Source organism: Phyllobates terribilis, unplaced genomic scaffold, assembly GCF_046119375.1.
Source record: "Phyllobates terribilis strain yellow unplaced genomic scaffold, ASM4611937v1 Scaffold_2__4_contigs__length_985480577, whole genome shotgun sequence".
NCBI lineage: Eukaryota > Metazoa > Chordata > Amphibia > Anura > Dendrobatidae > Phyllobates > Phyllobates terribilis.
In genome coordinates, this window is record NW_027362762.1 from 155765178 (window position 1) to 155783675 (window position 18498).

An 18498-nucleotide genomic window follows, 5' to 3' on the forward strand; every position below is an offset into this window, starting at 1 on the left:
CTCTGTTCCACTCTTGGTTTTAGCTTACAAATTACTGAGCTAAAAAACTGACCAAATAGTGATGTGTGAATGTGGTCTGATGCTGAGACTTTAGACCAGGGCTATGTGGCATCACAAGCAGTGACACGTGGCGCGGCCAGGGATCATCAGAGCATTATGCAGATTAATGGCGTCACATCGCGTTAGTCGCTGAAAAAGACCCCAAACACTTCCGACTTCTTACGACTGGCCGGCTGCAGTCACAGGACCCTGTGACCCTTTCATATACTGCATGAGCTAGCCGCATACGCCAAGCTTTGGACACGTGAACTGTGTAATGGTCAATGTCGCTGTGTAGATACAGACTTAGGCCACGTTCACACGTTCAGTATTTGGTAAGTTTTTTTACCTCAGTATTTGTAAGCCAAAATCAGGAGTGGAACAATCAGAGGAAAAGTATAATAGAAACACGTCACCACTTCTGTATTTATCACCCACTCCTAGTTTTGGCTTACAAATACTGAGGTAAAATACTGACCAAATACTGAACGTTTGCTTAGGGCCATAGCAATGTTCTGTCTTGTGGGTCTTCAGTGGCTGATCACAGCTCTAGCTGCCGTTCAGGTGTGTGGCCATTTTCAGATCACACACTGACATACAGCTGGTCCTGCTCTGCACGGCCGTGTGCCTTCCTCTGCACTGCTGTGCGCACTGTCCCGTCCGCGGTCCCCAATGTCATCCTCTGCTGTCTGAGTCCCGGCTCTTCTCCCCTGCGCCTCTCCCCCCGCTCTGTGGATGCTGTTCCCTGCTCTGGTGCCCCCTCCGCTCCATTCTCCGGAGATGTGGATGGTGGCTGCTCTCCGCTGCAGAGACACACACCGCCGGTCCGGAGGAGCACGGAGCAGCACTGAGCAGTAGCAGCGGCAGCCAGCGCAGGCTCGGGGAAACACCGGGCAGCAGGCGGACACTAAGGACTGTACTGGGCACCGGGGACTAACCGGGACTCCGGGAGCTTCCCCCGGGACTTGCAACAAGTGAGAGCGGAGGCGGAACCCGTGGAGACATGTCCCAATCAGCGACACGGCGGCTGCAGCGCGGAGCTGCCCTCCAGCTCCATCCAGGTACCGGACCCTGTGTGCAAACACTACATACATGGTGCAGACATACCCCACATACATGGTGCAGACATACCCCACATACATGGTGCAGACATACCACATACATGGTGCAGACATACCCCACATACATAGTGCAGACATACCACATACATGGTGCAGACATACCCCACATACATGGTGCAGACATACCCCACATACATGGTGCAGACATACCCCACATACATGGTGCAGACATACCCCACATACATGGTGCAGACATACCCCACATACATGGTGCAGACATACCACATACATGGTGCAGACATACCCCACATACATAGTGCAGACATACCACATACATAGTGCAGACATACCACATACATGGTGCAGACATACCCCACATACATGGTGCAGACATACCCCACATACATGGTGCAGACATACCCCACATACATGGTGCAGACATACCACATACATGGTGCAGACATACCCCACATACATAGTGCAGACATACCACATACATGGTGCAGACATACCCCACATACATGGTGCAGACATACCACATACATGGTGCAGACATACCCCACATACATAGTGCAGACATACCACATACATCGTGCAGACATACCACATATATGGTGCAGACATACCCCACATACATGGTGCAGACATACCACATACATCGTGCAGACATACCACATATATGGTGCAGACATACTACATACATGGTGCAGACATAACCCACATACATGGTGCAGACATACCACATACATGGTGCAGACATACCACATACATAAATCAGACATACCACATATATGGTGCAGACATACCACATATATGGTGCAGACATACCACATACATGGTGCAGACATACCCCACATACATGGTGCAGACATACCCCACATACATGGTGCAGACATACCCCACATACATGGTGCAGACATACCACATACATGGTGCAGACATACTGTACTACATACATGGTGCAGACATACCACATACATGGTGCAGACATACTACATACATGGTGCAGACATACCACATATGTGGTGCAGACATACCACATATATGGTGCAGACATGCCACATACATGGTGCAGACATACCACATACATGGTGCAGACATACCCCACATACATGGTGCAGACATACCATATATTGGTGCAGACATGCCACATACATGGTGCAGACATACCACATATATGGTGCAGACATACTACATACATGGTGCAGACATACCACATACATGGTGCAGACATACCACATATATGGTGCAGACATACCACATATATGGTGCAGACATACCACATACATGGTGCAGACATACTGTACTACATACATGGTGCAGACATACCACATATATGGTGCATACCACATATATGGTGCAGACATACCACATATATGGTGCAGACATACTACATATATGGTGCAGACATACCACATACATGGTGCAGACATACAACATACATGGTGCAGACATACCACATATATGGTGCAGACATACCACATACATGGTGCAGACATACCACATATATGGTGCAGACATACCACATAAATGGTGCAGACATACTACATACACGGTGCAGACATGGTGCGTAAATGCAGACATATTACATAAATGGTGCAGACATACTACATACACGGTGCAGACATACTACATACATGGTGCGTAGATGCTGACATACTACATACATGGTGCAGACAAATCACATACATGGTGCGTAGATTCAAACATACTACTTACATGGTGCATAGATGCAGACATACTACATACATAGTGCAGACATGCTACATACATGGTGCGTAGATGCAGACATACTACATACATGGTGCACACAAATTACATACATGGTGCGTAGATTCTGACATACTACTTACATGGTGCATAGGTGCAGACATGCTACATATATGGTGCATAGATGCAGACATACTTCATACATGGTGCATAGGTGCAGACATACTACATACATGGTGCAGACATACTACATACATGGTGCGTAAATGCAGACACACTACATACATGGTGCAGACATACTACATACATGGTGCATAGGTGCAGACATACTACATACATGGTGCATAGGTGCAGACATACTACATACATGGTGCATAGGTGCAGACATACTACTTAAATGGTGCAGACATACATGTTGCATACGTGCAGACATACTACATACATGGTGCATATTTACATATGTACTACATACTTAGGGCATGTGTACAAACATGCTACATACCAAGTACATATGTATCAATAGGCTACATACACAGTACATACATGCAATCATATCACGTACCTTATAGATATGTGCACACATGCTATATAGCTATTACATATGTGCAGACATGCTACATACCTGGTTCATTTGTGCAGACATACTTCATACATAGAGTATGTGTGCAAACATGGGTACATATCTAGTACTTATGTGCAAGCATGCTACATACCTAATACAAATATACATACATATACTACATACCTTGTACATGCATACCTTACAGATTTGTCATACAGTCAACATACATACTCTACATACATGCCACACACCACCATATGACCTGTCATACTATAGATATTTATACTTTATATACATACCTACTAGATACAGTCATACACTACACTCACCTGCTCCATCCAGGACTCTGCACACTGTGTATACATGCAGTACCCCTGCTAATCCATACTGTATATACACCACTCACAGATTACTGTTGGTATATATACTTACATACTGTGTACCTGTCCACTCACCTGCTCCAAACTCATACAAGACTTGTCACTCATACAGTACTTATATAATTTTCCTTACATATCTAAAAATATATGCGTAAAAAAAATCTATATATTTGTAAACAAAATAATAGAAAAACATGTTTGTGTGTGACATACCCACTAACTACATACAACTTATATTCTAATATATATACTAATTAAAAGTGCCTATTCACCTGCTTCATCCAGGTAATGATCTTGGCGCACCTTAAATATACAAACTCAACCTGTACATACCGTATATACCATATAGCCTATGAGCACAATTTGTCCCATCTAGGTATCTGTCCCCTTGTGGACATTCACAAACACTACTGCAGGCATTCATGCAGACTGCATACCTGTACACTGCCCCTCCAAGTAATGGCCTTATCACACTGCGCACACACACATACATGCATATATTATTTTTTTCGTGGCACTATTACTCACTCCTTACATACATACATTTATATATATGTATGTACACTACTGTTCAAAACTTTGGAGTCATTTAGAAATTTCATTATTTTTGAAAGAAAAGCACATTTTTTTTCAATGAAGCTAACATTAAATGAATCAGAAATACACTCTATACATTGTTAATGTGGTAAATGACTATTCTAGCTGCAAACGTCTTGTTTTTATTGCAATATCTACATAGGTGTATAGAGGCCCATTTCCAACAACCACCACTCCAGTGTTTTATTGGTACATTGTGTTTGCTAACTGTGTAAGCCTATGTGCCCACGATGCAGAAATGCTCAGGATTTTTTCCTGAGCGTTTCTACATCTCCCTGGCCAAAAAAACGCATGCGGATTCTACATGTGGATTGTACATGCGTTTTCCTGCCAGGGACATGCGGATGTGAAGCGTTCTTCACATGCATTTCCGCATGCGGGTTGTCAAGCACTTTCCAAGAGATTTCAGCATCACTTGGAAAGTGCTTGTCAACTTGGTCACACTATATAAATCCATGCAACCGGCATGGATTTATATAGTGTGACCTTAAAGAATGATAAAAAATTAAAAAATAAATCTATACTTACCTTCTGATGGCCCCCGGAGTCATAATTCGCTCCGTCCTGGCTTGCCGGCAGCTCGCGGTACACTGAAGGACCTGCCGTCACATGACTAAATGACGTTAGCGCAGGTCCTTCAGTCCACCGGGATCTGCCGGCAAGCAAAGACAAGCGCACCGCGGTCCATCAGAAGGTAAATATAATATTTATTTTTTATTTTATTCTTTTTTTTACAGGTTCTATGGTACCCGGGTCCGGAGGAGAGTCTCCTATCCTCCACACCCGGGTACCATCCGCACATTGAAATGCTTGGATTCCGCATGTACAGATGCAGTGATGCGGAATCCAAGCGTTCCAATGCAAGTCAATGGCGGCGAAAACGCAGCGCTTCCGCAAAATAATTGGTAGTGCTGCGTTTTTTTCCGCAATGATAACCCGCACCGGAAATTTCCTCAGCATGTGCACAGCACATGCGGATTATCATTGGGGAACATGGCAGGCCTTCTACCAAGCATTTTTTAAGCGTTTCTGCAGCGGAATTGCTGCTGCGGAAACGCTTAAAAAGCACATCGTGGGCACACAGCCTAAGAAGGCTAATGTATGTTTAGAAAACAATAGACAACCATTGCGCAAGTATGTTAGCCCAGCTGAAAACGGTTTGGCTGATTTGAGAAGCTATAAAATTTACCTTCCTTTGAGCTAGTTGAGAATCTGGAACATTACATTTGTTTGTTCTATGAAACTCTCAAAATGGCCAGAAAAAGAGAACTTTAATGTGAAACTCGACAGTCTATTCTTGTTCTTAGAAATGAAGGCTATTCCATTCGAGAAATTGCAAAGAAACTGAAGATTTCCTACAATGGTGTGTACTACTCCCTTCAGAGGAGAGCACAAACAGGCTCTAACCTGAGAAGAAAGAGAAGTGGGAGGCCCCGCTGCACAACTGAGCAACAAGACAAGTACATTAGAGTCTCTAGTTTGAGAAATCGATGCCTCACAGCTCCTCAACTGGCAGCTTCATTAAATAGTACACGCAAAACGCCAGTGTTAACATCTACAGTGAAGAGGTGACTCCGGGATGCTGGCCTTCAGGGCAAAGTAGCAAGGAAAAAGCCATATCTGAGACTGGCTAATAAAATGAAAAGATTAATATGGGCAAAAGAACACCGGCATTGGACAGAGGTAGATTGGAAAAAAGTTTTATAGACAGACGAATCAAAGTTTGAGGTATTTGGATCACACAGAAGAACATTTGTGAGACGCAGAACAACTGAAAAGATGCTGGAAGAGTGCCTGACGCCATCTGTCAAGCATGGTGGAGGTAATGTGATGGTCTGGGGTTGCTTTGGTCCTGGTAAAGTGGAAGATTTGTACAAGGTAAATGGGATTTTGAATAAGGAAGGCTATCACTCCATTTTGCAACGCCATGCCATACCCTGTGGACAGCGCTTGATTGGAGCCAATTTCATCCTACAACAGGACAATGACCCAAAGCACACCTCCAAATTATGCATGAACTATTTAGGGAAGAAGCAGGCAGCTGGTATTCTATCTGTAATGGAGTGGCCAGCGCAGTCACCCGATCTCAACCCCATTTCGCTGTTGTGGGAGCAGCTTGACCGTATGGTACGCAAAAAGTGCCCATCAAGCCAATCTAACTTGTGGAAGGGGCTTCAGGAAGCATGGGGTGAAATTTCTCAAGATTACCTCAGCAAATTAACAGCTAGAATGCCAAAGGTCTGCAATGCTGTAATTGCTGCAAAAGGAGCATTCTTTGACGAAAGTAAAGTTTGAAGGAGAAAATTATTCTTTTTAATAACAATCATTATTTCTAACCTTGTCAATGTCTGGACTATATTTTCTATTCATTTTACAACTCATTTGATAAATAAAAGTACGAGTTTTGATGGCAAACACAAAATTGTCTGGATGACCCCAAACTTTTGAATGGTAGTGTATTATTTATAATATACACACTGACATAAATATTGGATATATGTACAACTACCTGCTGTACTGATACATGCGGTACATACATACAGTATTCTGGTACAATTACCATCTTCACCCAGCACTGGACATATTACATATGTATATTCTGCTGATACTGTTTCTAGTCACTTGCTGCTTGCAGACGTTTTCTTGATGTCGATAGCGCCCTGCATTGTAATGTGACTGACTCTGAAGTCCTATGCAAATAACTCTGCATTCCGGCCTCCTATGTATAGGATCGGATGGGCATGTAATCATGGTGATGTAAATTGTCACCACAGATGCACAAATAATCCCAGGAATTATTTTAAAGAAATGAAATGTATTAACAACATTTTATTTAATTGGAATATTAAATAATTTCTTCAATATGATTTCCATCATTAATTAAAATGATAATGAGAATTCCTATGTGTCCAGACTTTAGAAACACCCTGTATAACGGGTGGTGACAAAACAATAATTTATGTCCTATAGAAAACTATTAGTGAAATGTATCGGACGCACTTAAAATGTATTTTTTAATTCTGGTCATTATTAGGCTATGTTCACACATCTTGTTTTTTTTTCAGAGTTTTTTTATGTAAATTTTCAGCTTCGTTTTACAGTACCAGCAAAATCTATGAGATTCCAGAAATCTGCACACAGCTTGGTTTTTGTTTGATCAGGATTTTGTACTTTGCATGTTTTTTTGCAGAATAGAGCATGTCACTTCTTTCAGCTTTTTTTCAGTGTTTTTCACCCATTGGAAGTAATGGGTAGTGAAATGCTGAAAAAACGCCTGGTGTGAACACAGCTATCAGGTTTTGCTACGTTTATAGTGAAAATAAGAAAGTGCAACAGTATATGAAGCACATTTATTTTTGTGATTTTACCATCTTGTCTTTGTCACTGAGATGGTAGTTTGTATTAGGAGAGTTTAATTAAATTAGTGATTTGTACAGTGTAAACATAGGCTGACCAAGGTGTGAGATTGAACAATACCTGTGGCCCAGGGAGGTGTTAAATTGAACAATGCCTGTGTAACTGAATAGCAAACCATAGTGTAAAAGTAAATAGTGTCATACAAACTCAATGCACTGCTAGTGTCTTAGGTAAACTATTCCTGAACAATTCACCTCGCCCCACTGTTACATTTGAAATTCTGGTTAATATGATTTCATATATGTCTTGCATTGGTGACCTGTGTTCATACGTCTGTGGTGGAGGCAAAGCTGAACTTTGGGATCCCGAAAAACGTACCAAAACCTGCTTTTTTAATGTAGCTTCTTTCCTGCCAAGAGATCAGGTTTTGCTGCAGAAAAAAAAACGCTGAAAAAACGCAATGTGTGAACATAGCCTTACAATGTGAGCTGAGATCTGCCGAGTCATCCCTACTGAGGATGATGCAGGTGTCTGTCCTGTGGATGGAAGGAGCATCATCCTGTTGCTGTCACCTGTATCAGAGCGGCACCAGTCTCTTATTTTCTGCTGCATCCTTCTTAATATGTACATTGGTCAAAAAGAACAGGACACAGCAGCGTATCTGTGACTTTGTGTTAGATACAATAGATGGCACCAGGCGCCAACTTGTTTCTGCATAAGGTTCCAGGAATCAGGGACCTGTGTAAGGAAAACGCTGTCTATTTTAGTAAGGAAAGGCTTCAGCGTTTACAGCATTACTGTATGTATACACATTATATATACATACATATAGAAGCTGTCTGATGTATTGGTGCTGATTATGCCAGCTGGCACAATTCATTATTTATCCCTTGGTTTACATGGGACTGCAGGTAAACATACTATTATTAATATTGTTATTATAAACCTAATATTATTATGAATACAGGTAAACTAATGTTCCAGTGTGTAACAGGTTTCTTTAAATATCTTTAATGCTGAAAATCCATTGTAAAGTTCAAAATGCAGAGCGAGTCTAGTTTATTAGAGATTGAACTGCGGACTTGGCATCTTTCTAAAATTAGATACAGAAAAAGGATTGCACCGTGCTCATTAATAGAGATCCCGGGGTTGGCAAATGCCCACTTCTTTCCTCTATTAGGATTGTTTTGATCTAAAGCCCCGTCAAAGAAAATCACTGATGAGTTTATTTTAATTAAATAGTGCAGCGAAAATCAATGTCAGGGAAACATTGTGACAGATTGGACTTGGCAAAAAGATGACCGTTGGCAGAACCCATTGGCAATATCCATTGACAGTCTAGTGCATATATGTCAAACTTTGGCCTGTGGGCCAAATCTGGCCCGCAGGGTGGTTTTATTTGGCCCACGACACCAAACCACCACCCCTATGTGGGACCCATTATTCTGTATGGAGGACTATATGGTGCCCATTATTCTGTATGAAGGTGTAACATACCTGGCGACGTCCTTGCATAGTGGTCCATCTCCCACTGTGCAAGAGCGTGCACTTGATTTCCAATCCAGACTATCACTCTGGCTTTCCTCCATGCTGTCTGCTTGCCTCTGTTTCTTCTGCTTAAGGGCGGCGCCCGATCACTTCCTGCTTCTTGTAGCTGCTGCGGCCACACCCGTGGTGCGTCCTCAGCCTATTGCTGTCTGTCACCTGGTATTTAACCCAGCTCTTTCCTGGAATCCTTGCCTGAGCATTGTGTTCTGTCAGTTGGCTTCTTGTCACTGATGTGCCAGGTCCTGTCTATGTTTCCTGCCTTGCGGTATCAGTTCCCGTGTCTGAACTGTGTCCTGTCTGAACTATCTTCTAGCCTGTTGTCTTCTGCCTATCCTGGAGGCTGTATTTCCAGGCCAGTGTGAACTCGCTCCTAGCCTGTTCGTTCTGCCTTCTAGGGGCCGCATACCTAGACCCGCTCCTGTATCTTGCTGCTGTGTCTGTTCTTGTCTGAATACTCTCCTAGCCTGTTACCTGTTTTTCTCTATGTCCGTACCTTCCCTTTTCCTGCAGAATCTGATCCCGTACCTAACTCCTACTCGTTGTCCCTGTACTCCCGTTTGTGAGTTTAGAGTCCACTCGCTACTTCATTGCAAGTATCTTGTGTGTACCTGGTTCTGCCTTTCCCTTCCAGTCTGTTCCGTGTGAACAGAGCCCTGTCCCCTCTGCTCTGCCTTGCTCACCGCTCCGGCGGTTCGTGCCTGCTCTGCCTTGCTCACCGCTCCTGCGGTTTCCGCTCTGCTCTGCCTTGCTCACCGCTACTGCGGTTTCCGCTCTGCTCTGCCTTGCTCACCGCTCCTGCGGTTTCCGCTCTGCTCTGCCTTGCTTACCGCTCCTGCGGTTTCCGCTCTGCTCTGCCTTGCTCACTGCTCCGGCGGTCTCGCTCTGCTCTGACCCTTTGCTCGCTGCTCCGGCAGTCTCGCTCTGCTCTGACCCTTTGCTCGCTGCCCCCGGCAGTCTCGCTCTGCTCTGACCCTTTGCTCGCTGCTCCGGCAGTCTCGCTCTGCTCTGACCCTTTGCTCGCTGCTCTGACAGTCTCGCTCTGCTCTGACCCTTTGCTCGCTGCTCCGGCAGTCTCGCTCTGCTCTGACCCTTTGCTCGCTGCTCCGGCAGTCTCGCTCTGCTCTGACTTTTTGCTCGCTGCTCCGGCAATCTCGCTCTGCTCTGACCCTTTGCTCGCTGCTCCGGCAGTCTCGCTCTGCTCTGACCCTTTGCTCGCTGCTCTGGCAGTCTCGCTCTGCTCTGACCCTTTGCTCGCTGCTCCGGCAGTCTCGCTCTGCTCTGACCCTTTGCTCGCTGCTTCGGCAGTCTCGTCCTACTCCTCTCTCGCTCACCGCTCCAGGCGGCCTTGTCCTGCTCTTCTCTCGCCCACCGCTCCAGGCGGTCTCGTCTTGTTCTGCTCTTGCTCGCCGCTCTGGGCGGCCTCACTCTGCTGTGTTTGTCCACCGCATCTGCGGTTCTGTTCCTGAGTCCCAGTCTGTACTGGGTCCTATCCACTCGGTGCCCCAACCTGTCGTACCTGCCAGTACCTCCCTGCCTGCATACCAGTCTTGCTTACCAGCATCCGCCAGTCTGCATACCAGCCGTGTCTGCCTATACCCAGCAGTCTGTGTGCCAGCCTAACCTGCCTGTTCCTGTATTCCCCTGTGTGGGTCAACAGCCGTGTCCGGGGTCTGTCCTGGAGTAGCACCTGGTCCCTCTGCTCGGTTCCTCCTTGGTGCACTGGCGTCGTATGCCGTCGTGCGACCCTGGTCGGATTGAGTGGATAATTAGTTACGCTCCTCCAGGCATTCACTCTCCGGCACGGTCCAGTGGAATCACTACATATACACGCACACGCCACTCAGCCCGGGCGTGTGCATTACAGAAGGACTATGTGGGACCCATTATTCTGTATGGAGGACTATGTGGGACCCATTATTCTGTATGGAGGACTATGTGGGACCCATTATTCTGTATGGAGGACTATGTGGGACCCATTATTCTGTATGGAGGACTTTGTGGTGACCATAATACTGTATGGAGGACTTTGCGAGGCCCATTATTCTGTATAGAGGATTATGTGGGCCCGTTATTCTGTATGGAGGACTATGTGGTGTCCATTATTCTGTATGGAGGACTATGTGATGCCCATTATTCTGTATGGAGGACTACATGGGGCCCATTATTCTGTACGGAGGACTATGTGGGACCATTATTCTGTGTGGAGGACTATGTGGGACCATTATTCTGTATGAAGGACTATGTGGGGCCCATTATACTTTATAGAAGACTATGTGGGGCTATTATTCTGTATGGAGGACTATGTGGGACCATTATTCTGTATGGAGGACTGTGTGGCCCGCGACTTTGTCCAAGGTTTTAATTTTGCCCCTCTGTGTGTTTGAGTTTTACTTCCCTGGTCTAGTGTGTATAGACACCATCAGACTCCACTGACCCTTCTTTCCCTGAGGGTAAAGAGAATCCAGCTTGTCTTTTGTTTTTATGTGGCTCTCTACCCTAACTCCCTGGCACAAGTGACTGAGATGTGCAGCACCTACTCACCTTAACCTCTGACCAGACATATGGCTGGTATCAAACCTGGCAGATACACTGATGCCCTTTAATTTATTACAGTCATTGGGCAAAGTGGACAATACTTTTGTTCCAGCGCTGTTGACTGACTGGTATTGCTATCTCCCTGACAGTTGAGGTGATGGTAGCATATGCCAATAGCCCTGCCCAATATGTCAGGTAGAGCAAAGTCCTCAAGGCCAGTCCTCAAGGCCCACCAACCAGTCAAGTTTTCAGGATTTCCTTAGTATTGCACAGGTGATAATTACATCACCTGCACAGGCAATTATTCCATCACCTGGGCAATACTAGGGAAATCCTGAAAACATGACCTGTTGGTGGGCCTTGAGGACTGGAGTTGGGGAACCCTGAGGTAGAGGAGAGTAGAGGCCTGACGGATTCGCTAATGGATAATTACATTATAAAATTTTGTTTTATATGCAGTTTATTATAAACAGAAAAAGGAATCAGAGAGATGCGTCTAGGTACTAATTCAAATAAGATCAAATTCTTTATTGAAACATTTGCAAAAAATAAAAACAAGGAGAAGTGACAAAGAGTGCCACACCACCAGAAGTATACAGGTTCCCATGAGCAATAAACAATAGATATAGGACAGTGGTCCAATGATAGAACAGTCCCAAATTCGTGCCCTCCTTAATCAGTGGTCAATATCTAACAGGACACAAAAAGGCTCCAAAAATAGAAAAGTACAGATTTTTGGGGAATGTTGCAAGTAGCACAGAGGTATTAAAGGCAGGCTAACCAGTATCCACGGTATGAACAGAGCATAAAAGTAAGAAAAAAGTTAATTCTATATAGGCCATCAAAAGTACAGTTAAACCTATCACTAGTACGAGCCTAATGTAAGTCTATGGGAAGCTCAAGCATTTTTCCGGCGACTCCCCCCAGCGGTCTGCAGAGAGCCTAAAAATTGCCCAAATCGATGGGAACAGTGCTCAAATGACATGGGAACAGCATACGGAATCACAATAAAACATACAAAAACGAATGGATTTTCCTTGGAAATATGTTAAAGAACATCCTTTCCAGGGTAATGACTTGTATATAGGGCAAAATAAATAACCAAAAACAAAAATGCTTCTCCATACCTTGGGCTGTGTTCACATGTAGCGTTTTTGATGCGTTTTTGCACTTTTGCATTGCTTTCAACCAAGACAAATTCATTCACTGGTAAATGTCATTTTAACATTTTACAACCTTATCTGGCCATGTGGTGTGTAACACATCATCAGACACATCCTGTTTCATTTATGATGGAGGGACTCTGAAAGTCACAAAGCCTATTTTTATAGGGCCCTTACTATTCTTAAAGGTCCAGCAGTCGACCCTCGCTATTGTTAGAGAGCCATCAGCCGGCTATGCTTTGTTGTTCCCATTATTAACGAGTGGGTCTCCTATACTGTTATTGCGTATGCAGTGACTGCAAGGGCTGTCAAAAATTTGGAGGAACTCCAATGCCCTTAGCAAGAGACGTAGAGGGCCTTGTGAAAAAATATTCCCATTATTAGGAAGTGGGTCTCCCATAGTGTTTGCCTATGCAGTGAATGCAAAAGATGCCAAAAATTTGGAGGAACTCCAATGCCCCTTGCAAGACACATAGAGGAGGTGATATGGTGGTGAATGATATGGTGATGGAGGATGAGGAGAAGGAGGATGACAAGAGCAAATAGACAAAATCAGGAAGCATATACCCATGTGTAGGTGTGAAGAGGTGCATGGGAATAGACCTCCCAAAAAAAGACACTGTTTTTGAGTATGTTACGCTGCTATCATTCGGTGGTGTTGAGAAGTCTGGCCCAATCCAGCCCTTGTTCATTTTTATAAGAGTCAGCCTGTCAGCATTTTCAGTTGACAGGCAGATGCGCTTATCAGTTATAATTCCACCAGCGGCACTAAAAACCCGCTCTGACAAAACGCTAGCGGCAGGGCAGGCCAGGACCTCCAAGGCGCAGAGAGCCTGTTCATGCCACGTGTCCAGCTTGGATACCCAATAATTATAAGGCACAGAGGAATCACAGGGGACGTTGGTACAGTCGGCAACGTACTCTCTCACCATCTTCCCAAACTTTGCAGTCCTTGTGATAGTACCCCACGCCTCGGGGCCTGTAAGATGGGAGAGTCTGAGAAAACTGTCCCAGAACTTTGAGAGTGTTCCACTGCCTCTGCTGGATTGGAGTTGTGTCTCTCTCCTGTACTCCTTGGTTGTCCAACGAACTGTGACCTCTGCCGCCACCTTTTTCAGATGCGAATTTTTATAATAATTCTGCAACAAGGGCCTTCTGGTACTGCCCCATTTTAGTAGACCTCTCCGCCTCAGGAATAAGAGATAGAAAGTTCTCCTTGTAGCGTGGGTCTAGAAGTGTCACCAACCAGTAATGACTGTCTCCCAAAATTTGGAGAACCCGAGGGTCACGGGAAAGGCAGCGTAACATGAACTCAGCCATGTGTCCCAGACTGCTAACAGGCAAGACTTCCATGTCCTCACCAAGAGGACGACTGACCATGTTCTCCTCCTCCTCCTCATCCGTGTCCTGAGGCCATGCACGCTGAACAGACGATATGACAGTTGTGCAAGAAGTACCATCTATAACGCATGAAACTATCTCCTCCTCTTCCTCATTGTCACTCAATCCACGTTGGGATGAGATGAGGCTTGGCTGTGTGTAATCACCCTGTATGGTTCCTTGCTCCATCTCATCGTGCTCGGCCTGCAATACATCCTCTTTGATTGTGAGCCTTTCAGTAGACAGAGAAGCGGGATGGTGATGCTAATTATGGCCTCATCGCCGCTCACTATCTTGGTGGAGTCCTCAAAGTTTTGGAGGATGGTACAGATGTCTGACATCCATGTCCACTCCTGAGGTCTTATGTGTGGAGTCTGAACTGAATACCGACGGCCTTGTTGATGCTGGTAGTCAACAATTGCCCTCTTCTGCTCACAAATCCTTCCCAACATCTGCAGTGTAGAGTTCCAACGCGTGGGGACATCACACACCAGTCGGTGAGCCGGAAGCTGCAAACGCTGCTGAAGCATGGCAAGGGCGGTGGAAGCTGTAGGTGACTTTCTAAAATGAGCACACAGGCGGCGTACTTGGACAAGCAGATCCAGAAGCTCCAGGTAGGTTTTGAGAAACCGCTGAACCACGAGGTTAAGCACATGGGCCAGGCATGGTACATGTGTGAGCTCGCCTCAGAGCCGCCACCAGGTTCCGGCCATTGTCACACATAACCATTCCTGGCTGTAGGTTCAGCGGTGTGAGCCACAGATCTGCCTGCTCTTTCAGAGCTGTCCACAACTCTTCAGCATTGTGGGGTTTGTCACCTAAGCATATTAGGTTCAGAATAGCCTGTTGCCGCTTGGCCGAGGCAGTGCTGCAGTGCTTCCAGCTTGCGACTGATGTGGTCATTTCGGAGATGGATGCTGAGGAGGAGGTGCAGGAGGTGTAGAATGTGGGGGTAACCCTCATTGACCCAGGGCCCGCAATCCTCGGCGTCGGGAGGACGTGTTCCGTCCCAAGGTCCGACTGGGTCCGGCTTCCACTATGTTAACCATGTGTGCCAATAGTGAGATGTACCGTCCCTGCCCACAAGCCCACAAGCACTTGTGCACGTGTCCGTGGTTAGGTGGACTTTCCCAGTAACTGCCTTTGTTGAGGGCACGGCTAATGTTGTGGGACACGTGCTCGTGTAATGTGGGGACTGCACACCGGGAGAAATAGTGGCGGCTGGGGACCGAGTACGAAGGGACGGCCACCGCCATCAGGTTGCGGAAAGCTTCCATCTCCACGAGCCTAAAAGACAACATTTCGAGCGTAAGCCCTCTCGAAATGTGTGAATTTAGTAGTGTGGACTGTGGCTGCGTATTTACGCTTACGCTCCAAAGACTCGGGTAGGGACAACTGAACGCTGAGCTGGGACAAGGACGTGCTTGCTGATGGTGCTAGTTGAGAGTGTGCAACGACAGGTGCAGGGCAGGAGGCAACTTCGCATGCTCCATGGACAGAGGATTGGCTTGCACGCTGTCACGCTGTCTCTGTATACTGGAGGTAGGGGGCCTAAGCTGACCCTAAGCTGGGGCCCTGACTAATCCCTCAACCTGGAGGTACTGTTAAAGGTACAGAGGTCCAGGCCGCCAGCGTAACCCCTACCTCCTGAAGATCCCTGCACCTCAGTAATCTAGTCCTGAGAAGGACCCCGATCACAACCAAAGGGAACAAGAAATAATATGCCCAAACACAGTATTTAGACGAACGAGACAGTACAAGGGAAAAACCAAAACCACCTTGCATACAAACAACTTCTCAACTACAACAGAGGGAAAACCAACGGGAAAGGAGATAAATGATAAAGCGAGGAAAGGGAAAAAACACTTCCAAGTACACTTATCTCAGCAACTCCAAACACCACGATCCGCTCTGTCAGTCTGAATGAAATGCTTTCACCGACACCTCCCAGACAGACCAGCAGGTATATGAAGGAGTCTCACTACAGAAGTATTGATTGCAGCTGGGCGAGGCTGGACCTCATCTAGCCCAGAGAGAGAGAGAGAATTAACTCCCTCACTGCCGAGAAACACAAAGCACCAACAAGTCAGCTGCGAGAAGTCAGGCTGTGTACTCGTGACGATCTTCGTGGCAACACACCCGTGACAGTACCCCCCCTTCTACGAGGGGCCTCCGGACCCTCAGGGCCAGGTTTATCCGGGTGAGTCGTGTGGAAGGCCCGAACTAATCGGTCTGCGTTAATATCCGACGCAGGAACCCACATCCTCTCCTCAGGACCATACCCCTTCCAATGAACCAAGTACTGAAGGGACCGGCGATTAAAGCGTGAATCAATGACCCTCGATACCTGGAACTCCAAGTTACCATTGACAACCACTGGAGGGGGAGGTAAAAGTGACGGTACCACCGGCGCCACATACCTCTTAAGCAATGATCTGTGAAACACGTTGTGAATTTTAAACGTAGGGGGGAGGTCAAGACGGAATGCCACCGGATTAATAATAGAACTGATTCTGTACGGCCCGATGAACCTGGGACCCAGTTTCCAGGAGGGAACCTTAAGTTTTATATTCCTGGTAGACAACCATACCCGATCGTTCACACTTAGGTCCGGACCAGACACTCTCCTCCTATCAGCCATACGTTTGTATCGGTTCCCCATAGTATTCAGATTCTTCAGCACCCCTCTCCATACTGAAGCGAGTGATGAGGAAAATCGTTCCTCCTCAGGAACCCCCGAAGAGCCCCCCCCACTGAAAGTACAAAACTGGGGGTGAAAACCATATGCCCCAAAAAACGGGGACTTACCAGTGGACTCGCTCCGCCTATTATTAAGAGCAAACTCTGCCAGAGGTAAGAAAGAAGCCCAGTCCTCCTGGTTCTCTGACACAAAACACCGGAGATATGTCTCCAAGCTCTGGTTCATACGTTCCGTCTGACCATTGGTCTGAGGATGAAAAGCCGAAGAGAATGACAACTGCATCCCCCGCCGTGCACAAAACGCCTTCCAGAACTTAGACACAAACTGAGACCTCCGATCAGACACCACCTCGGAGGGTACCCCGTGAAGCCTCACAATCTCCCCAATGAACACCTGCGCAAGAGTTTTAGCATTAGGGAGAGCCGGAAGAGCGATAAAATGTGCCATCTTGCTGAACCTGTCCACTACAACGAGTATGACCGTTTTACCCGAAGATGGAGGGAGGTCCGTAATAAAGTCCATAGACAGATGAGTCCAAGGACGCTCCGGGATCTTCAAAGGTAAGAGGGCCCCAGACGGACGGGTATGTGAGGTCTTAGAGCGCGCGCAAACCCCACAGGACGCGACAAAAGTTACCACCTCCTTATGTAAATTAGGCCACCAAAACCGACGCGAGAGGAGATCCACAGTTGCTTTACTCCCCGGGTGTCCTGCAAAAACTGAGTTATGGTGTGCCTCGATCACCTTTTGTCGCAACTGATCTGGAACAAACAATCTCCCTGGAGGTCCAACAGGGGCGTCCCCCTGAGCCTCCAATACCTCCTCCTCCAGCTCAGAGCATACTGCCGAAACCACCACCCCCTCCTGAAGGATAGGAATCGGGTCGTCCGTATTCCCGGCCCCCGGGAAACTACGAGATAAGGCATCCGCCTTTACATTTTTTGACCCAGGACGATATGTAACGACAAAATTAAACCTGGTAAAAAACAATGACCACCTAGCTTGTCTGGGATTCAGACGTTTCGCGGACTCCAGATATAGCAGGTTCTTGTGATCGGTGATGACGGTGACCGGATGAACTGCCCCCTCCAGAAAATGGCGCCACTCCTCAAAAGCTAACTTAATGGCCAAGAGTTCCCTATTGCCGACATCGTAATTCCTCTCAGCGGACGACAATTTTTTAGAGAAAAAGGCGCACGGATGCCACTTACCAGGGGACGAACCTTGTGACAATACTGCTCCCACCCCTACCTCGGAAGCGTCTACCTCTACAATGAATGGCTGAGACGCATCAGGTTGAATGAGTATGGGCGCCGAGGCAAAGCATTTTTTCAAAGAGGAGAATGCTTGACAAGCCTTGTCAGACCACCTAGAAAAATCCGTCCCCTTTTTAGTCATGTCAGTGAGAGGCTTAACCATGGACGAGAAATTACGAATGAACTTCCGGTAATAATTAGCAAACCCC

The 18498-nt window shown here is 46.3% G+C and overlaps 1 protein-coding gene across 2 annotated transcripts in view; it reads left to right on the forward strand.

The window, feature by feature from the left end:
* The first annotated feature begins 662 nt into the window (after nt 1-662).
* Nucleotides 663-18498, forward strand: part of PDE1B (phosphodiesterase 1B) — a 499904-nt gene continuing 482068 nt past the window's right edge. The window contains exon 1 of one of the 2 annotated variants that reach the window (XM_073663167.1): nt 663-1100. In XM_073663167.1, the coding sequence (XP_073519268.1) occupies nt 1043-1100 (58 nt within the window). In that variant the 5' untranslated portion in view covers nt 663-1042. The remainder of the gene's footprint in view (nt 1101-18498) is intronic. The other variant, XM_073663163.1, reaches the window with a different exon arrangement.